Raw genomic sequence first — 23,145 nt, forward strand, 5'->3', positions numbered from 1 at the left:
CAAAATTGATTATATACGGATCATTTTATTTAGAGATTTGTCCGCGGATTTAGATCGGATATGAAAACACTAAGATTGCAAAATTTTAAAACACATAATTTTATAGTTACCAAATATTTTTCTATATCATAAAAATAAGAATTAAAAAAAAATTCGCGCTTCCAAGATATGAAAACACTAGGATTGCAAAATTTTAAAACACATAATTTTATAGTTACCAAATATTTTTCTATATCTTAAAAATAAGAATTAAAAAAAAATTCGCGTTTCCAAAATACGGATCAAAATCTAGTGAGATATTTAAAACAACATCAACGGTAAATATCTCAAAATCAGGTTCTAATCTCAAAAGTAATAATAATTTAGTCAATGTATAGTTTTGTAATTTAAATTTATTTATGTTAAGAAAAATAAACCAATTAACCGTTGACATATGACAACTCAATATTAGAAGCTATTTTGGATGTTTTTATTTAAGCATCTTACTCCTTTTTCATTATTTTAATATATTTATAATTTAAGAACTTCAATGAAAAACATTTGATGGACAAGCTCTTAAAATATTTGTACTGCAGTGATGAGAAAGAATATCTTAAAAATTAGATATAAATTGCCGCATCAACAACGAGAAATTGCCAGAATTCTAAGAGTTAAGGAAATTTTTATATAAAATTAATATTTTTAATTTTCTTTAAATACAAAAGCCAACAAATAAATGACACATGTAGAATTAGTATCTAAAAACTCTTTGCATAGAACTCTCCTTTTTTCTCCTACATGATTTTAGATTGTTTTTATACATACATGATTTTAGATTATTTTTAATTTTTAATAGGATTTTTTTTAAATATCATTGTTGGACTTGCTCTATGAAACAAGATCCAGAGTAAGCATCTCCAAACTTGGAAAAAAATCCAAACTCTTCTCATTCTAATAGCATATGTTTATTTGTAATGGTAGAGCTGTAAATTTAGTAAACCTTGATTGAATAAGTAATAATAAATATTAATATTGATTGGATTAGAAACTTATTTGAGAAATTCCACCGATGCAGATACATGATCTAAATTTATGTTTTTCTTCTCACCAAGAGTCCAAGACCTATTTATGTCCAGCTTATTAATGTCCATAAAACCATGGATATGGTTAATCTATCTCAATCAAGAAGTTGACGTTTTGAATATCTTGGTTGAGATAGATTAACCATATCCATGGTTTTATGAACATTAATAAGCTTAGGATCCTCTATTTATCAAAGAAGAAAGGTAATGAGGAAACGTTGACATTTTGAATATCTTGGGCGTTAGGGAACTTTACGATTGAATCTGGCAATTTTCAGTGAAATATATTTGACTTTTTCCCCCCAACCCCACAAAAGCAAACATGCGTCCGTGTTGATCATCCCCACAGTTATCTTATCGTTACGAAAATATTCCTCCTCGAGGTAAATCACACTTTATATATATTATATATATATATTGTTTCTTTATATCTATCTTATTAAAGCTGAAGTACAATTTCGGTGTGTTTGGATACTTGGATAAGAATATTAAAAAAATTTGGTGTGTTTGGAAACATATATTGTAGTCTTTTTTAAAAAAATATTTTGTTTCGAAACAAAGATAGTAGTATTAAACAGAAAAAAGTAATGGGCTTAAAGTTATTAAGTCCATTATAAAAGAATGTTGTCTTATACATAAGAAAAATACAATATAAAGCCCAATTTAAAATACCAACTCAAATTATGGTTTTTATATTTCATATTAAATTTTTAAAATATAATATATGTAATTATTTATCTGATGATACGTATTAAATACTATTAATTATATGATTACTTATATGATAGTACATATAAAATACGATTAATTATATGATGAAATTATAAGATATATAATAATGACTAAGGATGGGTTTTCAGACATCCATACGGGTTTGGTTCTGATCGGTTTGCGTTTCGGGTTTTCGAGGTCAAAGATTTCAGTCCTATTAGGATGTTTCTAAATTTTTGTTTGAGTTTGATTCGGATCTTTGCGGGTTTGGTTTGGGTTTGGATAACCTATTTAAATTATTTTTAAAGTTTTAAATCACTATATATTTTAAATTTCTCAAAATCTATAAATAAAGTAATATATTACCTATAAATTTAAATAACATATGTCAGAATACCTAAGTTTAACATATCAATTGGTTTGATTTAAAATTTCGGATACAAAATCAATAATTATTTTAAGTATTTTTGGTGATTTGAGTATACTTTAACTATTTCAGATATTTGTTTTTGACTATCTATATATATTTTCATGTATTTTAAACCAATTAATATATAAGTATATAAATCTATTTTAGATAAATTCAGGTACACTAATACTTTGGTTCGGATCCGATTCGGTTCTCTAACTAACAAAATTTTGAATAATTCGAATATTTAATCAATTTATGTTCAGGTTTGGTACTATATTTACGGATTGGTATCAGTTCTGTTCCTCGGATTCATTTTGCCAAACCCTAATAATTACATAAAAAACAAATATCATCATATTTTAAAAAATATACATCCGCGGAGGTGCAGAGATCAAAGTATATAATCATTTATTTTAACAACAAGTCAAATAAATATATTGATTGAAGAGCGAATAAAACAAAACTAGATAAATACATAGTTTACCAGAAACACTCTATGTATCGAATTTATTATAATTTTTTATTAAAATAAATAAATTCAATAATTACAAACAAATAATATATTTCATAAAAGTGAAAAATAATACCCGCGCTTTCGAAGCGCGGATCAAAATCTAGTATATACTTAAAACTAATTAAATTATTGACCCAACGGTTGGTTGTATTAAAACAAAAGCATTAAAAATCTACGTACAAAAATTTATAATTAGACAATTACGTTTGTTGTTAAAAAAAGGACAAATACATTTATTTGAATCTCAATTATTTATACTTAAATTAGTTATATTAAATATATAGGTTATCCTATCAAATTAGTAACCACAATAGTAAAATTAATTTCAGTCCTAATAGAACCCACCATAAATGATAACTAAATAACTGAATTTGGCATATACTATTTAATACATCTGTGAAGATTAGTTACTTAAATTATAGTATTTAACATTCTAGTATATCATAAACCCGTAAAGATTAGTTAAGTAAATTTTAATGTTCATATAAATTTAATTAATTAGTTTCAAAAATAACAGATTAGTTAGAAAGCATTAACTATTGTTAGTATAGTTAGAGAAATATTAGGAAATATTAGGCTGGACCAAAATATCTATACTATTAAAGTAGGATCCTATTAGTTTTTTTACTAAACCTACCCTTCTGTTATAAGGAAGTTGCAGGTTTCATTAAGGGTATTTCTGTTATTTTGTATCATTTTCAATTAATGGGTCTTTTAATTATAAGCCCAAACTTTTTTTGTTCCTTTAATTTCACGGTTTTGGGCTATTTGGGCTGATTTTAATATTTATCTAAGTTCACATTTTTCATTTGGGCCAAGTTCTAATATTAATATTAACAAATATTTACACATAATTATTATTATTTTTTTCTTAATATAATTAAAACTTTCTGAAAATATTTTAATATTGATAATGAAAGACTTAAATTATTAAAAGAATATAATATTAATTTATTCACAAGTTAAATCTGTTAAAAATTATATCTTTCAAAAATTCAGTACATAAAAGTGAAAATTGATTGAAAAAATTTAAAATACCACTTCAAATTTTTGAAAAAAAATCAAGTTTAATTTTAAACATAAATACCCATTTATAAAATAAAAATAAAAATAAAACAATACAATAAAAAATAAATGAAAATATTTCATTTCACAAACTTATTCAAAATTTATAAAAAAGAAAAAGAAAAATAAACCCGCGTTTTTAAAGCGCGGGTCAAATCCTAGTTAATTGGTTAAATGAAAAGGTCCAAACAACTTGTATAAGTCGATTTTTTAAGACTGTTTCCCTTTTAATAGTATTGATTGATACGTAGCCAAACATCGTTTGTTCTGTTTCCAACGTGAGTACGCCAAAGTAGTTATCAGTTTCTAACTATAATTTGATACAATAATAAGAAAACAATAATTTTAAAGAAACAGAATTGGTCCATTTGGCCGATGAAAATTCCCAGTTGACTCCCAAGACCAGAGAGAAAGACAGAGACGGGGGAAAGAAACAGAGGCAAGCTGCGATCTGGTGGAGCAGGACAGGAGATTGTTCAATGTCTCCTCTTACAAGCTTCCACCGTATTGCTCACGACAAGTTCTCCTCATTGCTCCTCTCTCTGGTTATCTCTCTCTCTCTAACTCTATGACAAATGTTGCATCATGCTTGTCATCTACGGCTGCTTTTGATTTCTTTTCTTTATATATATTGAAACCCATTACGTCATTGCTCATTCTTGATCGCTGCATTGCTTCAGATCTTGCCAGTCAGTTTTGTCATTTAGTGTATTAGTAGTCAAGAAGTGATTTGGTTTGTTGATTCGAGAACATTAAAAAGCTTTTATTAAACTCGAGGGCCAATTTATGGTCTTTTCTTTAATTTTCTTACTTCTCATTGAAGTCTCAAGTTCGGAGCTCTAAAGCATTCTTCCACGCCTTCAAGTCCATGCCCGCATCAGAAGATGTCGTTGTTACCCGAATCAGCCTCTGGTGGGAGCAAGCGAGAGCTTTAGTAGTTGTGCCTGTCTTCGAGTTTCTGGTGGCTCTATGCTTGATCATGTCTGTGATGTACTTCGTTGAGGTGCTATGCATGGGGATTGTAGTAGCGTATGTCAAGTTGTTCAAGAGAAAACCAGAGAAAGTTTACAAATGGGAAGCTATGGAGGAGGATGATGTTGAGTGTAGCAGTGAAAGCTTCCCTATGGTTCTTGTGCAAATACCTATGTACAATGAAAAAGAGGTAACAACCTAAGCAAACTATACTAATTTGATATTTTATTAACACTCATTTGGTGGAGTTTCTGTAGGTTTGTGAGCAATCAATTGCAGCTGCTTGCAAAATCTCATGGCCATCGAATCGTATAATAATCCAAGTGCTTGATGACTCCACAGACTCAGCCAGTAAGGTCCTTTGTTAAACTCCTCTATAGACACTTACACCTATGAATGTTTTGTGTTAAAGTGAGTTACTTAAACAGGAACTTGTGAGACAAGAGTGTGAGAGATGGTCAAGAGAAGGCGTCAACATAACCTTTGAGATAAGAGATAACAGGAACGGATACAAAGCTGGCGCCCTGAGAGAGGGAATGAAGCATAGCTATGTGAAGCAGTGTGACTATATTGCTATCTTTGATGCTGATTTCCAGCCTGATCCTGACTTCCTCCATCGTACCGTTCCTTTCTTGATTCACAATCCCAATTTAGCACTTGTTCAAGGCCGTTGGGAGTTTGGTAAACACATTCCTTACACCACCTTCCCTCATTTTTGATGTTTTTAACAAATCTCATGGCATCATCACAGTGAATGCGGATCAGTGCATGATGACAAGACTGCAAGAGATGTCTCTAGGCTACCACTTCACAGTAGAGCAACAAGTTGGATCTTCAACATTTGCCTTCTTTGGTTTCAATGGTATAGTATAAACTTTGTGCATTCTTCTGTTTCTTGACTAAGCTTCTCCTTATAGTCTATAACTGTTGCAGGAACGGCTGGTGTGTGGAGAATCTCAGCGTTGAATGAGTCTGGAGGATGGAATGACCAGACAACAGTTGAAGACATGGACATAGCTGTAAGAGCCACACTCAGGGGCTGGAAACTACTATATATAGATGATCTCAAGGTTATAGAAGATTCCTCTCTTTTCTTTGATTTTATGCGGTTTTGTTTGATCTTTTTGAGTGTGTTATCTGCAGGTGAAAAGTGAGTTACCTTGTTCCTTCAACGCTCTCCGTAGCCAGCAGCATAGATGGACTTGTGGCCCTGCCAACCTATTCAGGAAAATGGCTGGAGAAATAATAAGAAGCGAGAATGTTTCTCTAGGGAAGAAGTTGTATATGTTGTACAGCTTCTTCTTTATGCGCAAGGTCGTGGCTCACATCCTCACCTTCTGTTTCTACTGTGTTATCTTGCCAGCAACTGTTCTGTTTCCAGAAGTCACAGTTCCGAAATGGGCTGCGTTTTATCTTCCTGCTTTGATCACTCTCTTTATAGCAGTCGGTAAACCAAGGTCTCTCCTCTCTCTCTCTTGCTCTTTCAACACAAAGTTCATTATAACTTGCTGTATTTTAATGTCTTGTTTTGTTAACAGATCAATCTACCTTTTGGTGTTTTGGGTTCTGTTTGAGAATGCAATGTCCATGCTTAGGACAAAGGCTCTGGTGATGGGCTTGTTTGAAACAGGAAGAGTACAAGAATGGGTTGTGACAGAGAAACTAGGTGATGGCCTCAAGACGAAGCTGATTGCACAAGTACATAATGAACCTCATGTTAGATTCAGAGATAGGTAAAGTAGACGTTACATACTGAATTTGGTTTGAGCCTTAAGCGAGTTTGAGCTTAAACCGGATGCTATTATTTGTTGCAGGGTGCATGTGCTAGAGCTAGTGCTTGGAGCGTACCTGTTGTTCTGCGGATGCTACGACATCATATATGGGAAGAACACACTCTATCTCTATGTGTACCTTCTATTGCAGTCCACAGCCTTCTTCGTTGTTGGGTTTGGGTTTGTGGGAAAGTGAGTTCCTGCTTCCTCCTAAAGTGATAGATAGATCAAAGAAATCTCAATATGTTTCAAAAGGTTTTTAGTTGATAGTCTTTGATACCATATTGAGAACACCTTTTTTTGTTGGGGATGTCTGAGAAAAGTGCTATATACAACAGTTGTATGTATTATTATTACTACTACATGAGTGTTTGTAAAATAATAAATCTCAAAAGTGACCAATACAAATCCTCTTGACTTGGATTTTGTATGCTTCTATTTCTTCATATTGAAAACATCAATAAATCATCAGCCATGAGATTCATAACCAAAGTGACGTAAGCACCACGGACTCTTAATTGAGTGAAAGGATGTGGGAGATTGTTTGTCACATGAGCTATGATAGTTAGCCGACACGTGGCTGCATATTAACTACACATAACTCTAACCATGTCTGAAAATTAATCTATCCACTTGTCCTCACCTGAAAAACACTCACAAACACTGATCAGAGCTCCATCACAATTATCTTGTTTTAAATGGTTCCATTTCTTTTTCAGTGTTGAATTTTAATCCAATAATTACCTTATACTAAGAAATCATTATACATACTGGTTTATGGATTTTTATAGATTATAAGATTGTTTTGACTCTTAGAGTTATTATTGTGCTCTGAATGCAACGAGTGTCAGATTTTAGCTTCCCTTGGTACTCGTTAGAAAGTGAGTTGAGGGTTTATACAATTTCGATTTCTGATTTTGGAAATTAGGATGAGCTTAATTGTTGAGCTTCAATCTCTTGTTCGTGAATCGCTGAATCAAGTTTATTAGTGCTTAATAACCTGAAGTCAGAAATGAAAATCTAAAAAGTCAGACGTTAAAACCAAATCTGGGACTAGCATGTTCGTAACTGACCCCATCCCTACGGTAGGTGATCACGGCTACTTCGGCACCCAACTGGTTGGACATCTCTTCCACTTTCTTCCCCAAAGCATGGTTCCTAGCTGCGAAAGACCTGTTACTCATGGTGGAAAGATGAAACTAAGAGAAAAAAAGTGCTAATGTTTGTGGAAGAAGGAAACGAGTTTGCGTTTATATAACCGAGTGACTGCTCACTTGTGAGTTTGGTAAGAGCATCTTTATCCCGGTTGCTAATCAAGGTTGCTTATGTTAATTGTGATTAAAAATAAATGGAAATTACCTTTTAAGAGAAACAACGTTGCTTAATTAAGCATTAATTAAGCAAAGGAAGAGACAGACGCTTAAGGGACACGCGTCCTTCTCTCTTTCTCATCTCTCCTCTGTTCTTCTTGTTCTTCTTCCCTCTCTTTCTCATCTCTCCTCTGTTCTTCTTGTTCCTTTTGGTATAGAATCTGATTCTCTTCTGCAGCGATTAATTCTCAGATTTTGAATGATGAGATCAAACAAAAAGATCTCTTCTTTCTTCGTTATAATTAGACATGCTACATCTTGGTAACGCTTCTATAGCTTCAGCTTTTCACTCCGGTCAGATTCAGTAAGGTGGAGCTTGTAACGCCCGACGGATATCCAGAAGATGGCTTCGTACGGTTTCAACAACAACTACTTGAAGCAACCAAAAATAAGAGATTTGCAATGGAGGAGCAAAATAATGAAGTTGCTTACCCAAATCTTTTGGCATAATTTACTTCTTAAATACTAATAAAATATTATTAAGCAACCGATACTGAGTTGCAAGGATAAAGATGCTCTAAAGAGTTAAAACGAGACTCTTCTCGTCTGCAAGTCAAACCTAACGAGAAAGTTAATTACAACAAACCTTATTTGCTAACCGAAAGTTTATTACACAAATTAACCTTATTTGCTAAGTATGAAACAAGCCCATCTGCATCCTTCACAAGTTTTATAAAAAATGATGTGGAAGTATGAAAGTGTTTGTTGAGCACGTGTAACTATTTTCTAGTTAGGTTTGACTCGCAGACGAGAACGAGAAGAGTCACGTTTCAACGCATGGATTGCACCAATACTATATGAGACCATTTGGTTAATGGTTGGTGATGATATAAAAGCATAATCAAAAATTAAATAAATGTCACACTAAGTATTATTCAAATTCTTATTATGAAATGAAAACATAACAGGGTTTATAAAATGTTGGGCCCCCATTACGAGTTGAAGAAGTCTATAAATTAGGATGTTAAGGTGAGCAGTACGCCAGTACAGGAAACGGAACGCGGAAGCGCGTGAGAGAGAGATGCCAAGGCCAAGGTAATCTCTCATGATATTTCTCTAGCTTAGGGTTTGATTTCGTTGTTGTTGATTAGGTTCTCAGATAGAGCAGTTGAATTTGAATTAGTGTATCTGATACTGTGTTTGGATCCTAGAATCTGACTAGCTTAGGGTTTTGGTTTCGTTTTTGTTGTTGATTAGGTTCTTAATTATGGAGATCAACTGAGACTGACTTATTTATTCTTCTTGTACAGAACTACACGCAGATCTGTAAAACAAAGGCTCCAATATATACAAGTTATCCAAGAATTGGTAAAGACAATTGATGAGAAAAAAAAAAGAAAAAAGAAAAACACAAATTTTGTTTTTTTTATTCTTACAAGAATCTTTATTTGTGTGTTCTTGCAGCAGGAAGAGATCAAAATGTTACAGATTTCCAACGAGTATCATTCCTCAAGAAAATAATTTTGTCCCTTTTTTTTTTTGCTTATTTCTTGAACTTATTGAAACCATTATTATTATTATTATTATTATTCCAGGAAACTGAATGGTGAGGGTCTAGAAGGTCTGAGCTACACCGAGCTGGCTTCACTTGAAAGTATGTTAAAGGAGGGCTTCCGGATTGTGGATGAACAAACAGATAAGGTTTGGGGTTTTTTTCTTTTTCTTTCCCAACCTAATCATCTTTGTTTGAGATTATAATTCTTTTTTTCTTAATAACCCTTACCTTTGTTTCAGGCACAGCAGGAGTTATTACTCAGCGAGGTAGGGATCTTATCTTGAGACTTGAGTTGAATGTTTTAACACCATTTTGTGTATATATATATATCGATTTTGACCCCCACCATCTCCTCCATTTCAGATTGTTGATTGCGATGTTATGGGAAAGGAATGGCTTGACGAAAAAGAGAAAGAGGATTCGGCTTACCAATCGCTTCTGGCAAGGAGAAGAACAGCTTTGAGGAACAAGGCTCGAGAACTCCGCCTCAGGTAAAGTAGGCTTTGAGCTATGATCACTTTTCTTTTTTCTCCTTAAGAACATGAAACCATCTTCTTCTTCTTCTTCTTCTTGATACAGTCCTCCTCAAGACAGCCCTCCTCATAGCTATGACCCTGAAACACTGGTGAGTATAGATATATTATCGATGCCCTTAGTCACCTCATGTCCCTGTCGCCTCAACACATTGCGTTTGTCTGTCTCTTGTAGATGTTAACCATCGAATCTTTGAAGATCGAGAAGGAGAGATTACGGCTTTTGAACCAGTATGTGATTTTACATTCATTCCTCTCTTGAAACGTTTTTTTTTTCTTCTTCTTCGGATGTGTGATGTGTCTGCATGTCTTTTTAACTGTTCGGTTTGGTGCTCACTACAGGAGAATGATTGGTAAAGAGCTTGACGGTATGGGATACTTGGAGCTGTTGGTGTTTGGCTGTGCGATACAGGGTGGTATGTTGAAAGCCGAAGAAGAGAAAAATAAGATAAAACGTGCAAGGCAGGTTCTTGGGGGCACATGAAGAAAATATTGAATAAGACTCTTGTGACTATGTATTGTACTTAGATAATTATATGTTGTTGGTTCTGGCTTTTGTGTGTTAATAATCTGTCTCTCTGGTGATAATTATATGATCAAACTTAAAAGACTTATGGTTTGCTGGATTCTAATATGTTAGGCTATATGTGCAAAAGATCAAATATATTCAAAATAAAACTGTAAACGGATTCATAGTATCCTTTTTTTCGTCTCACAACTATACAAGTCACAAAAAATGGTTAGAGCTGGCTTTGTAATATTAAGGCTTCTTCTACTTACGCTAGAGTGTCTGAATTTTATAGTAAAAATGACAACATTAGCATGCGAATCAAAAACATTCAGCAAAAGATCAGAAGTCGGCTGCCATCTTCCATGCGTGGAACTCTTTCAACCAGAAGCCAAAGCAAGAGCTCTGTTATAAGGCTTTCTAGAGTCCCTTCTTTGACTCCATGCGCAAGTTTTTTATTTATTTTGAAATGTCTAGAGCAATACATGCTTGTGAGTAGTGAGTGAGCTTCACAAACAAATCTCTGTGGCTAGAAAGCTAATGAAAAAGAGCCGAATCATTATAAAATCACTGTATGAAATGGCATATCTTTTTTTTTTTTTTTGCTAAAGAGAATACATTTTAATTTAAAAAAAAAAAGTTATGCCCTACCAAAAAGTTTATAACCCACGAGCCATGGACCATGGTGTTCAAAGCAGTTTTTCTGTGTTCACAATCCCTTTCTGCTGTCAAGTTTGCAAGCATATTCAAGTGCTTCAGTAGTCCACTTGTCTGCTTAACAGGAGAGACAAACTATAATTCAAACAGAAGAGAGATGTCAAATAATTTGTCATTTAACAGGATTTGGTTCCACATAAAGCAGGTTTCAAATATGCTTGAAAAGAGTTTCAAATTTGTAAAACTTTTTTATTTTGTCATTTAGCAGGAAAACCACTCACATCATTCAAGACAAAACAAGAGTTCTAACAATCAAGGCACTCCACACAAAATGTACCTCAAAAGGGGTTTTTTTTTCTCATACATATTGTCAAGTTTTTACTTATCATATTAAGCATGAATGTGCTTGTTGAACAAGTGTATTTTCTCGTTAGGTTTGACTTGCAGACGAGAACTAGAAAGAGTGTTTCAACGCATGGATGTGCACCAATACTATATGAGACCGTTGGTTAATGGTTGGTGATATAAAAGCATAATCAAAATTTAAATAAACGTCACACTATTCTCCTTTTAGTTTCTCTTTGCTATTTTGTGACTTGAAATAGCTCCAAGCACATACATGAAAATATATATTTTTGTAAAAGAAACAAGAAAATATTATAGAAAGTACTATTCAGATTCTTATTATGAAATGAAAAAATAACAGTGTTTATATAATCAAGGGACTGCTCAAGCTAGTGGTAGCAAATTGTATTTATGGTTGGGCCTGTGTTAGGGGCCCATTACGAGTTGAAGAAGTCTATAAATTAGGATGTTGAATGGTGACATGATTGAATTTGGAATTTGAAGGCGCAAGGGCGTGGCCAGAGAGAGAGAGTGAGAGATGCCAAGGTAATCAATCTCTCAGATGTTTCTCTAGCTTAGGGTTTTGATTTCGTTGTTGTTGACTTGTTGTTGATTAGATTCTCAGATAGAGCAGTTAAATCTGAATTTGTTATTTAGAGTTTGGATCCTAGAGTCTGACTAGCTTAGGGTTTTGGTTTCGTTTTTGTTGATTTGGTTGGTTGTCAGGTAGAGCTATTGAGACTGACTTATTTGTTGTTTTTTCAGAACTACACGCAGATCTGTAAATCAAAGGCTCCAATATATACAAGTTATCCATGAATTGGTATGACACTCGATTAGAAAAGAAAATAAAAAAAAACAACTGTTGTTTTTATTCTTACAATCTTTGGTGTGTGTTCTTGCAGCAGGAGGAGATCAAAATGTTACAGATTTCAAACGAGTATGACTCCTATCTTTCTTCCCCCCATGCATTTTTTTTTTTTTGCTTCTTTCTTTGAGCTTATTGAAACCATCATTATTATTATTCCAGTAAACTCAATGGTGAGGGTCTCAATGGTCTAAGCTACACCCAGCTGGCTTCACTTGAAAGTATGTTAAAGGAGGGCTTCCGCAATGTGCAAGAACAAACAGATAAGGTTTTGGGGTTTTTTTTTCCTTCTCAACCCAATCATCTTTGTTTGATTATAGTTCTTTTTTTTAATAACCCTTACCTTTGTTTCAGGCACACCATGAATTAACAGTCAAGCAGGTAAAGATCTTGAGTTCAAACTTTTAACACCCTTTTGTTTGATATATCGATTTTGACCCCCCACCATTTCAGATTGTTGAATGCGATGTTATGGGAAAGGAATGGCTTGACGCAAAAGAGAAAGAGGATTTGGCCTACCAATCGCTTCTGGCAAGGAGAAGAAGAGCTTTGAGGAACAAGGCTAGAGAACTCCGTCTCAGGTAAAAACGACGCTATGATCATTTTTTTTTTCTTCTTCTCTCTCTCTCTCTCTCTCTCTCTCTTTGAGAACATGAAAGCATCATCTTGTTGTGGATACAGACCTCCTCAAGACAGCCCCCAGGAGTATACCTATAACCATGAAGATCTGGTGAGTATCTTATATCGATGCCCATGTTTTCTCACCTTTCATGTCCTGTCGCTTCAGATTGGGTTTTGTCTGTTTCTTGCAGATGTCAACCATCGAATGTTTGAAGATCGAGAAGGAGAGATTAAGGCTTTTGAACCAGTATGTGATTAGCATTCATTCCTCACTAGTTTTTTTTCTCTTCTTCTTCTTCTTCTTATGCTGTGTCTGTCTTTTTCACTGTTCGGGTTTGGTTGCTCATAACAGGAGAATGATTGGTAAAGAGCTTGACGGTATGGGTTACTCGGAGCTGTTGGTGTTTAGCTGTGGGATACAGGGTGGTATGTTGAAAGCCGAAGAAGAGAAGAAGAAGATAAAACGTGCAAGGGAGGTTCTTAGGGGCGTTTAGTAAGAGACTCTTGTGACTACTATATAATTAGGTAATTATATATTGGTTCTAGCTTTGTGTATTGATAATCTATGTCTGTCTGGTGATTATGATTAAGCTTAAAAGACTTGTGGTTTGCTATATGTGTGCTAAAGATCAATGAAAATAAACTGTAAACATCAAAGTATCATTTTCGTCTCTATCTTGAAAAGTGTGTTAAATGCATATTTACAAGATGACCTCAGATGAACCTACCAGAGAAATAAAATAAGCATGAATGGTGATCAATTTTGTTCAAAAAAAAAAGAATGGTGATCAATCTTCCATGAGAAATGGATGTGGAAGATTGTTTGTCACATGAGCTATGTGATAGTGTTAGTTGAACACGTGGCTGCATATTAACTGCATATAACACTCTAACACTAACTATGTCTGAAAATTAATTGAATCAAAATATTATCCACTTGTCCTCACCTGAAAAGAACATTCACAAGCCGAGGAGGCCATGGCAACGTCTCTTCTGCTTCCTCCGATCTTTCCTCCCTCACCTCGCCAATCTTTAACCAGACGCTACAGATGGTTTCCGGTTCGAACCGGATCAAAACCGGTTGGTTTAACAGTGACCAGAGCCCAAACAAGCGGTGGGGATGGAGAGGAGAGCGTAGTGATTGTTGGCGCCGGAATTGGCGGGCTCGCTACCGCCGTTTCTCTTCACCGGTAAGCTAGGGAGTAAAGTTCGGTTTGTTTGTAATTTACTTGGAACTCACTGAACCGGAGATTTTGGTTGATGGTTTAGTCTCGGAGTCCGGTCCGTGGTGCTGGAGCAGGCAGAGTCGCTTCGAACCGGAGGAACATCGCTGACGCTATTCAAGAACGGGTGGCGTGTTCTTGACGCTATCTCCGTGGGGCCTCAGCTCCGTACTCAGTTCCTCGAGATCGAAGGGTACAGTTTCTTTCTGCCCATAGAGAGAGATGAAACCAAACAGAACAACACTAGGAGTTTATGTTTCAAAAGAGCGAGATCTTGTTTTTTTTTTGGTTTTACCTGAGTGTGTTGGTATGATCAGCTGAGCAGGATGGTAGTGAAGAATGGAGATGGAAGAGAGCTTCGTTCTTTCACATTTAAAGACGAAGATCAAAGGTTAGGCCACTTTGTCAACTTGCTCATCAAGGTAGTTAAGAGCACATGATTTGATTCATGTGAGTAAACCAAAACATGTCTTATATATATATATTAATAGCCAAGAAGTCCGTGCCGTGGAAAGGAGAGTGCTCTTGGAAACACTTGCTAGCCAGCTACCTCCACAAACCATTAAGTTTTCTTCAAAACTGAAAACAATACAAAGCAATGCTAATGGTGACACTCAACTTGAACTTGAAGACGGAAGCAAATTGCTAGCAAAGGTATTTATTGTTCCTGAGTACTATGACCAGAAACTATATACTTTGGCTGATCTGGTTGATGTATGTCTTTTGATAGATTGTTATTGGTTGTGACGGTATCCGGTCTAAAGTAGCCACTTGGATGGGGTTCAGTGAGCCAAAATATGTCGGCCATTGCGCCTTCAGAGGACTTGGATACTATCCAGATGGACAGCCATTTCAGAAAAAGGTGAACTACATATACGGAAGAGGGCTTAGAGCTGGATATGTACCTGTCTCTCCAACAAAAGTCTACTGGTTCATCTGTTTCAACAGCCCATCTCTAGGTAACATTTCAAGATTAATCATAGCTTCCTTCTCTCAAGTACTACTATATAACAGTTCTTGAGATATGCAGGGCCGAAGATAACTGATCCAGCTATCCTCAAAACACAAGCCAAAGAACTGGTTAGTACCTGGCCTAAGGATCTGCAAGACCTCATAGACCTAACACCTGATGAAACAATCAGCAGGACTCCTCTTGTGGACAGGTGGCTATGGCCCGGCGTTGCTCCTCCAGCGTCAAAAGGCAGAGTGGTTCTCGTTGGAGATGCTTGGCACCCGATGACTCCAAATCTCGGTCAAGGTGCTTGCTGTGCCTTGGAAGATTCGGTTGTTCTTGCGAATAAACTTGCCGGTGCAATAAACGGAGGGACTGAGTCAGTGGAAGAGGCGATGGAATCATATGGGAGCGAGAGATGGTCTCGGGCGTTCCCGTTGACGGTGCGTGCAAATCTAGTTGGAGCACTTCTGCAGTGGGACAATCCTCTTGTGTGTTCCGTTAGGGACAATGTTGTTATACCGAAGTTAGTGAGGCTCGGACCGATGCTGGAACACACAAACTTTGAGTGTGAGCCTCTGTATGATTCTTATAAAACCTGAATTCCTCAGGCATTGGCATGTCTGTATAGTTCAGATTGGCTGTAGAGTACTTGAACAATGTGTAATAAAAAATGCTTGAAGAAACAGATACTTTTATGAAGAACTTCAAAAGAAAGTTATTATCAGAAAAGCTCTGTAAAAGAATAAACAGTTCAATGCAAATGGTTGAAGCTAGTATTTATTACAAAGTTATCTCGACAAGAGCAGAGTAAGCTTGGACTGAAGAAAGCTCAGACTCAAATGATGCCAAAATGTGACGAAGCGTTTGTTTTGTTTTACTTTTCTCGATGCCCGTGAGCAGGCAGTGGAGACATAGCTATGGTCAAACTGTGAAACCAAGGTCTGGTCTGCACCAAGAGCATCGACAAATGCGCTAAGGTCTGGTATGCACCAAGAGCAACAACCTATGGAACTTGATGTGGGATAACAGTAACCATGGAGTACAAACTCAAAAGACCAACTTGGATGCTTGAAGCTTGGATACTTGAAAATTATCAGACTCATATGACAGTAACCTTTGTCATATGTAGTGATTATAATTATTTTACTGTGAAGTAAACTTGTGTTTGAAGCTTGGATACTTGAAAATAAGATTAATTCATGTATTTCATTCATTACATTACCCAGACCACAAAACCAAGTCTTTTTGTGTTTGCAGAGTTTACAAACCTTCGTCTTCTATAATCTAATTTGACCCCTTTTTATTTATATTCTTTTTTACTGAGGAGAAGAGTGAAAAGGGCAACATTCACTACGCTCGCCAAGACTCACCCCTGCACCATTTTTCATCATCATCAGTAGACAGAAATGTCGACGCTTATACCACTCACGGAAAGATTTTTCCCAGAGAGCTTTTGATCCTCGCGCAAGCCCAGCCACATGCACGAGATCCTCGCTAACGCAGCTTGCCCCACCACTTTCACCCGGTACACCATGCTCAGATCTGCAGCTGCCGCCCATAACTCGTTCCCAGCAGCAACACTCATTGACTTCCGTGAGTCATCATCATCATCATAGCCCTCTACATCCGAGTGGGTCACTACCACCACCGAACCATCATCAAACACAACCACATTCCCAGAACAAACCTGCTTCGTACTTCTCGGGATCAAAGCTGAAGTCGCATCAGTAGAGGAACTCTCGGTGGTAGTATTCAGCACCCTGACGTTGTAGTACTCAAGAACCGCCTGCAGACACGGTTAGGAGAATCAGAGACTGAAGAAGAAGAACAGAACAAATAAAGTGCCCATGTGGATTACCTTCCATTGGGTAGAAGCTAGTTTCACCCTAGGCCTGATTGACCTAACGTAGGCATATGCTTCTTCAGGTGTCATGTGCTTGTGTTGCACCTGCATTGCAAAGATATTATCAGATGGAAAAAAAAAACGATATATTGAAGCAAACTGTTAATGGGACGAACTGCAACACGAACCAAGTAGCATAAGACGATAGTTGTGCTGCGGCCACGACCCGCCTTGCAGTGAACATAAGTCGTCTTCCCAAGCGAAGCATTTCCTTCAACGAAATAAAACAAGATCAAACAACTGCAACAAAGAAGAATAAAAGAACAAAATGAGAAGGGTACACTTACTATGGATAAAATCAACAGCTTGACATATCGCTTCCATGGAAGGTGCATAACAATAATCTCTCGTGGCAATCACCAGGTGGTCAATGCAGTAAGACTTCAACAAGATTTAAGTAAAATCAAACAAAGATTAGTAAATAACAAGAAACCAAAAGACAGAGCACTAGTCAGAGAAAAAAGAAACAGACTTTGTAGAGAGATGATGGAACCAAAGTCTCATACGGCTCATTCAGAGTGATCACTCCACAAACACCAAGCTCCTTCAGCCGTGGAACATCAGATGGAAACGGAACAGCTCCCAGTAATATAAACTACAGAAACAAAGCAGTAAACTTTCAATGAATCAAACACAAAAACCAGCTCATAAAGTCGATAACTTTATTATACCTGAGCCACTCTGTCCCACCAATGAAACTCAGCCTCAACCTTGTTCCGAACAACGTTGTAAATCAAAGTGGGATAGAACAAGGCACGAGCACCAACACCAACGAGTGCCATTTTGGTCGTCGTCGTCAACACAACCACTTCTCCTCCACTGCTCACCAATCCATCACTAACCTCCTCCTCCACCGATCTCTCCCCTTTCTCACTCACTTCTTCGATATACATATTCAGATCAAACACACACACACACACAAACAATCTAAAAACCTCCCCAAACCCTAAAAAAAAATCTCACTTTTTTTATATATATATACACAGAAACACGATTATTATTCACGATCACAACAACGAGAAACCCTAAAGCGTGTTACACGATACGCAGAGGTGAAATCGAAATCTTGACGGATTCAAAATCATGATCAGATCGATCAGGCGACGAGGAGACGGAGATGACTCTGGAAGAGTCGATTGATGGATTAATTCGATCGAAACCCTAAGATCAAAGTTTCGAATTTTAAGGATCGAAGTTTTTTTTTTTTTTTTTTTTTTTTGCCTAATCTCTACTCAACCTTCCTTCTTTTGCTTTTCTCTTAAGAGAGAGAGAGAGGAGAACCAAAAAGGATTTGCTAAGCTGACAGAGTTTCACCTGTCCTAATACGTTATATCAAAGTCAATTGCGTGATGACACGTGGCATTGCAATCTGTGGAGGGAAAAAGTCATGCTTCGCACAAGGGCCGGATAACACTTAAAAAGGATTATCTCTTTATTTAATTTTTCAAACAAATATTTAATGGAGAATAAAACGAAGACTGTGTCGCGCTAAGTTCTAATTTTTAATATTTTTTAGTGCAGGAATTTTATTTAGAACGCCATTTAGCTTGGATGAAAGTCGGTTTAAAATATGGCATATAATATGGATTTATTTTGAAAACAACTAATTTACTTCGTTACATTTTAACTTGCTAAAAGTAGTGAAATTCACGTCCAATGCAATGTGATACTTTTGCAAAAGAAATTGCGTGCATTTTTGGCAAACAGACAGACAACAACCCCCTCGATCAAACACGTTAGAATTGTCGTTTGTAGTGGTTGTTTTAATTACTGCGAATAGGCTCGAGTGATTTAAAGTCAACCAGGGCTGAAAAAGTAGCTGACCAGTTATCCGCAGCCCACGAATGCAATGATGGCAACATGATGTGTAGATGATTCGAGTCTGACTAGTGTTTTTAACCAAATATCTCATTTAAATATTGTGTATATCTATTTAAGGAGTTAGGATACGCATTCAGTTTACAACCAGACCAGTAACAAAATAGATGTATAAAGTACTTTATTTCAAAAATTATGTGAATCAAGGTTGAGCATTTCTTTTATTTTCTTGAGTAAGTAGTCTGGCATTCTTGCATCGTTCCAAAAAGATCACGGGTTTGAATGGCTTACTCTGAAAATTCAAATATAAATTCGATAATTTTTATTTTAAAAGATAGGAATAAGTTATATTCTCTCTTTTTATTCAGAGTTCAAACTTTTTTCTTTTGGCATTGATATATTAGATTAAAGTTGACATTACACTTTACAAAACACGGGACACAGCCTCTGATTTGAAACAATGAGGACCTCAATCACCAACATGTACTATAGATAAAGCAAAAAAGACATCAATCCATCTCAGTTTTAAAGGTCAATCATAGACCCAATCACGAAAAAAAGAAGAATTAACCCCATACACCAAGACCAATCAAGCAGAATTCACACCTATATAAAATACAATAAAAGGGTAGGTAGAAATGGGCCGAAAACGATAAAATTGAGGCCCAAGTTTGCATGAGCAAAAGACTTCGCGATTATAATTCAGATGATTGCAAATAGAAGCTGCTGATAGATGTTAAATAATGACCGTCCTAGGGATTTTGTTGATTTGTTTACCATAAATTTATCCTTGTTGTTGATCTTTTTCCCTAAAATATCTTGGTTGAGTATGCAACCGAAGATTGGTTAAACCTTGCTATGGTGTTGGAAGCTTCTATAGCAAGGGCTTTGAGCATGGTTGTTTCTTGAGATACCAATCTAAGAAAGTTTGAGAATTAAGAACAAGTCTTCTCTGAGCTATTCAATGATCTTATTGAGGCCGCCATTTGATTGTTATTTCCAAGTAATAAGCTTCTTCACCAATTTTTTTTGGCTAATCATGATCACATTCGGATTTAATCCAGTTCATGGTGGTCCAGTTGTTGAAAAGTTCACCTAGAAAATTTTGGGACCATGGTTCAAGTCTCACATTTAATGTAGATGCCTTAAATGGCAAGAAATCCCGGTTTCCTCTGGTTATTGAAAAAAGAAAAATCATAATTAGTTAAAATTCACAGGTTTATTTATAGCCAAAATAGTGGGAGATATAAAAGGGAAATGAGTGAAGAAACTATGCTACATCTATGTGCTCCATCTCCTTCACAAACACCTCGGCGATTTCCTTACCACAAACTCCATCACTACCGAACAAGCCTCACTCGCCGGACCACCGAGGTTCGGTCACTCTACTCTCGGCTTCGACCAATCGCAGTCGCTCTCGTGGAAGCATTTGACTACACAGAGTGAAACATTTACCTAAACTGTTCGAGGAAGCATTAAAGGATCCTCTTAATGACTCTCGGTGGTCCTGATGGGTACCACGGATACATTCAACACCACATACGGTTTCATAACGTACAGTTTTGTAATGTTAAATCTCCAGGCATAATCGTCAACTCATATGAAGTTTTGTTTGGTACCCTTTGTTTTTGCTTTCTGTATTTTAGTTTTGTTTTTATAATCAGGAGGTGATTAGGGTTTTTAACACCCAGTTAATTCTTTTTAGAATGAATGTAGCCATTAATTTAATCTAGTCATCCCATTTTCTAAAATATTTAAGATGTAAGATCATTTTGACTTACCAAATGATTAAATTATTATATTTCATGTTGGAGATGAATTGATCCCTAACCAAAACTTACTGAACAACTTTTCTCCAGTGAAAACCATTAATTAACCTATTACATACCTATTGGTTAGATTTTTCAACCCATAAAGTACCCAAACAATTAGAGCTTTGCTAAGTTCTCATCCATCATTACTACTACGAGGCTTTTGCTTTACTCTCCCTCTGAGTGTGACGCCCTTTTCGTCTCTCTCTAGCTTGTGCTACGTTTCCGTTGATTCGAAACTCAACCACCTCTACAAGAATGGTTTCACAAAGCGATCTGATCCGCCAAGGGGGCTCTTCGTCCGCAAGACGTTTGGATCTCACTGTAGAAGATGAAATCATACACCTCCCACCGTGCGATCTGAGCACAGCAGTTGAACGCTTCAAGAGAACCCTGATCGGCAGAGTCCTTCACAGAGGGGGACGCAGTGTTGAAGCGATGATGGCTCTCCTTCCTAGAGCACGGATATGGAATGTGGAAGGAAGAGTCCGAGGGGTTAACTTGGGGAATGGATGTTTCCAGTTTGATTTTGACAACGAGGAGGATCTGGTTATGGTGCTAAACAAACGCCCATGTCATCTCAATCACTGGATTTTCGCGCTTAAGCGCTGGGAACCTTCCACAAGTGCTAACTTCCCCAACACGGTACCTTTTTGGATTAAAGTTACCGGAGTTCCGGTCCACTTCTGGAATGATCAGACCTTCGAGGAGATCGCGAAGGCCTTGGGAACGCGACTGAACCTGGACTCTACAAATGCACGTCTACAAGTATCCATTAACGCGGATCGACCATTGCAATTTGAGAGAAGAGTAGGCTTCCCAAATGGTGATACTGGCAAAGTCCACTTCGAATATGAAGGCCTATCCAGACACTGTTTTGGCTGCAACAGAATCACACATGACATCCACTCATGCCCGGAGCTGACGCAAGAAGAACGGGATCAGAAGATCAAAGAATATCGGGAAATTGATAAGAGCGCCTCGCTGCACAAACACCTCAGGAACCGATCTACACTGAGTACCCGCAACAACAGTATCACAAACAAGAGACCTCGATCACCTTCTGATGATGGTATCAAGAGATCGCCGGGAAGACAACTTCATCCTGGATTTTCCAGAGGGGAGAAAAGGAGGAAGGACTCAGGAAGCTACTGGTCTACTAGGAACTATGAGGAGCACCGGGGAACAACGAGATATGCAGAGGGGAGACAGGATCACAAATTTGAACGTCCTGCCTTGAGGAACGAAACAGTCTGGAATCGGCTAGAGACACGTCAAAAGGAAAAGACAGGGGAAGTCTCTGTTTCCCAGTATCAGAGCAGAGGTCAAAACAGAGCTAGGGAGGTTCCAAGATACAGGTCAAATGACCGTTACCCTGCTCCCAATTCCCGACATTCCCAACGTGTTTGGAGACCCAGAAGCCCGATGACAGAATCTAGGAACAACACGCAAATCAGATCAGTTGCGCTTTTGGGGAACCAAGCCCTTGAAACAAGAGAAGGAACAGACTCTCAGAGGACTCTTTCAGAGGCTCCCCTGAGGCGAGAGAACAGAGAAGTGCGAGGAAATGGGGTCATGGTGGTGCATAGAGATGAAACTCCGGAGGAAAGAATGAGGCGTATAAAAGGAAAAGCTCCCATGACAGCGGCAACCTTGGAGAAAACTCATATGTCGGCGGAAAAAGGAACACCCTCGGGTCTCCTTCTACGTGATAGAGGTATCATCAGAATCAGGGAGGCGGAGAATTCAGTGATGCCACAGGAGCCAAGGTATGTGCCGATGGTAACTAAATCAAGCTCGGAACCTGAGATAGATAACTTGGAGCTAGACAATCTGATAAAATCAAAACAAGTAGAAGATATGGTCTTGACTAGGGAAGATGAGGCAGAAGTTGATAGACTTGTTGATGATTTTGGTGATGTGGTTATGGATGATGATATGATGGAAAATGATGATCTTCTTGTGGATGAGCCTGGTTTTGATGCAGAAAAAATAGAGGCCATATCACAGCTATCTCCAGCTAATGCTGTGCGCAAAGATATGCGAAGAGAAGACCACGGAAAGACTATTGAGAAGTCTGATGCAATACAGACTGGAGGGCGCGAGGATAACATCCTTGAAGCTACAAGGAGCAAGGCCCCGGGTGGAGCTCAAAGCCCGGAATGGAAGGGGACGAACAAGCAGAGCAACCGCGAGGGAACTCCGATAAAGAAGCGCCAACCCCAAAGCCCGCTGGGGAAAGGAACTCGAGCCTCAAAGAAACTGAACTTACCAAGAGGTCGACCATCCTCCAAAATCCCAAAAGCTGCGGGTACTGCTAAGAGCTCCCAAGCTCACGATGTCCCTCGTATTGAGGTGTTCCCTTCTACTAAGCGTAGGAATTCTTCTTCTGTATCAGGTTCGGTGGTGTCCCAGAAACCACCCAGTAAGAGAATATGAACACCATCTCATGGAACTGTCAAGGGGCCGGAGCCTATTTGACCAAGAAGCATCTCCGGGAGTTACATCGTTTTTTTGCACCTTCTTTTCTT

The 23,145-nt window shown here is 37.2% G+C and overlaps 5 protein-coding genes across 9 annotated transcripts; 4 read left to right on the forward strand and 1 right to left on the reverse strand.

The window, feature by feature from the left end:
• The first annotated feature begins 4,086 nt into the window (after window positions 1–4,086).
• On the forward strand, window positions 4,087–6,930 carry LOC108838693 (glucomannan 4-beta-mannosyltransferase 7). Of its 3 annotated transcripts, XM_057008441.1 has the most exons (9): window positions 4,091–4,308; window positions 4,587–4,925; window positions 4,993–5,091; window positions 5,164–5,416; window positions 5,487–5,597; window positions 5,669–5,805; window positions 5,879–6,192; window positions 6,274–6,468; window positions 6,550–6,930. In XM_057008441.1, exons 1-9 carry the CDS (start codon window positions 4,243–4,245, stop codon window positions 6,701–6,703), a joined length of 1,668 nt encoding a protein of 555 aa, XP_056864421.1. In that variant the 5' UTR covers window positions 4,091–4,242; the 3' UTR covers window positions 6,704–6,930. The 3 variants fall into 3 exon arrangements, with proteins under 3 accessions (XP_056864420.1, XP_056864421.1, XP_056864422.1); XM_057008440.1 differs by having other exon boundaries at window positions 4,087–4,308; window positions 5,879–6,468; XM_057008442.1 differs by lacking the exon at window positions 4,091–4,308 and having other exon boundaries at window positions 4,787–4,925; window positions 4,993–5,086.
• A 1,843-nt stretch (window positions 6,931–8,773) lies between these two features.
• LOC108851574 (uncharacterized) lies at window positions 8,774–10,517 on the forward strand. 3 transcript variants are annotated; one of them, XM_057008810.1, is made up of 9 exons: window positions 8,774–8,912; window positions 9,128–9,185; window positions 9,282–9,316; window positions 9,413–9,571; window positions 9,611–9,638; window positions 9,736–9,863; window positions 9,952–9,997; window positions 10,081–10,136; window positions 10,248–10,517. In XM_057008810.1, the coding sequence occupies exons 1-9, from the start codon at window positions 8,899–8,901 to the stop codon at window positions 10,387–10,389; spliced, it is 666 nt and encodes a 221-aa protein (XP_056864790.1). In that variant the 5' UTR covers window positions 8,774–8,898; the 3' UTR covers window positions 10,390–10,517. The 3 variants fall into 3 exon arrangements, with proteins under 3 accessions (XP_056864790.1, XP_056864791.1, XP_018480529.1); XM_018625027.2 differs by having other exon boundaries at window positions 8,781–8,912; window positions 9,413–9,518; window positions 9,612–9,638; XM_057008811.1 differs by lacking the exon at window positions 9,611–9,638 and having other exon boundaries at window positions 9,413–9,518.
• Window positions 10,518–11,866: 1,349 nt separating this feature from the next.
• LOC108849124 (uncharacterized) lies at window positions 11,867–13,567 on the forward strand. The gene is made up of 9 exons (XM_018622632.2): window positions 11,867–11,961; window positions 12,181–12,238; window positions 12,321–12,355; window positions 12,446–12,551; window positions 12,638–12,664; window positions 12,737–12,864; window positions 12,965–13,013; window positions 13,096–13,151; window positions 13,257–13,567. The coding sequence occupies exons 1-9, from the start codon at window positions 11,954–11,956 to the stop codon at window positions 13,396–13,398; spliced, it is 609 nt and encodes a 202-aa protein (XP_018478134.1). The 5' UTR covers window positions 11,867–11,953; the 3' UTR covers window positions 13,399–13,567.
• A 253-nt stretch (window positions 13,568–13,820) lies between these two features.
• On the forward strand, window positions 13,821–15,800 carry LOC108849123 (monooxygenase 2). The gene is given in 7 exon segments (XM_018622631.2): window positions 13,821–14,094; window positions 14,174–14,320; window positions 14,453–14,518; window positions 14,619–14,781; window positions 14,858–15,086; window positions 15,158–15,604; window positions 15,607–15,800. Coding segments are annotated over 7 exon segments (1,305 nt in total). The 5' UTR covers window positions 13,821–13,882; the 3' UTR covers window positions 15,648–15,800.
• Window positions 15,801–16,259: 459 nt separating this feature from the next.
• On the reverse strand, window positions 16,260–18,247 carry LOC108855875 (phosphatidylglycerophosphate phosphatase PTPMT1). The gene is made up of 6 exons (XM_018629798.2): window positions 17,657–18,247; window positions 17,458–17,580; window positions 17,273–17,366; window positions 17,114–17,196; window positions 16,941–17,030; window positions 16,260–16,868 (listed from the first exon to the last, which is right to left on the reverse strand). The coding sequence occupies exons 1-6, from the start codon at window positions 17,876–17,878 to the stop codon at window positions 16,476–16,478; spliced, it is 1,005 nt and encodes a 334-aa protein (XP_018485300.1). The 5' UTR covers window positions 17,879–18,247; the 3' UTR covers window positions 16,260–16,475.
• Between the last annotated feature and the right edge of the window lie 4,898 nt (window positions 18,248–23,145).

Source organism: Raphanus sativus, chromosome 4, assembly GCF_000801105.2.
Source record: "Raphanus sativus cultivar WK10039 chromosome 4, ASM80110v3, whole genome shotgun sequence".
Classification (NCBI taxonomy): domain Eukaryota; kingdom Viridiplantae; phylum Streptophyta; class Magnoliopsida; order Brassicales; family Brassicaceae; genus Raphanus; species Raphanus sativus.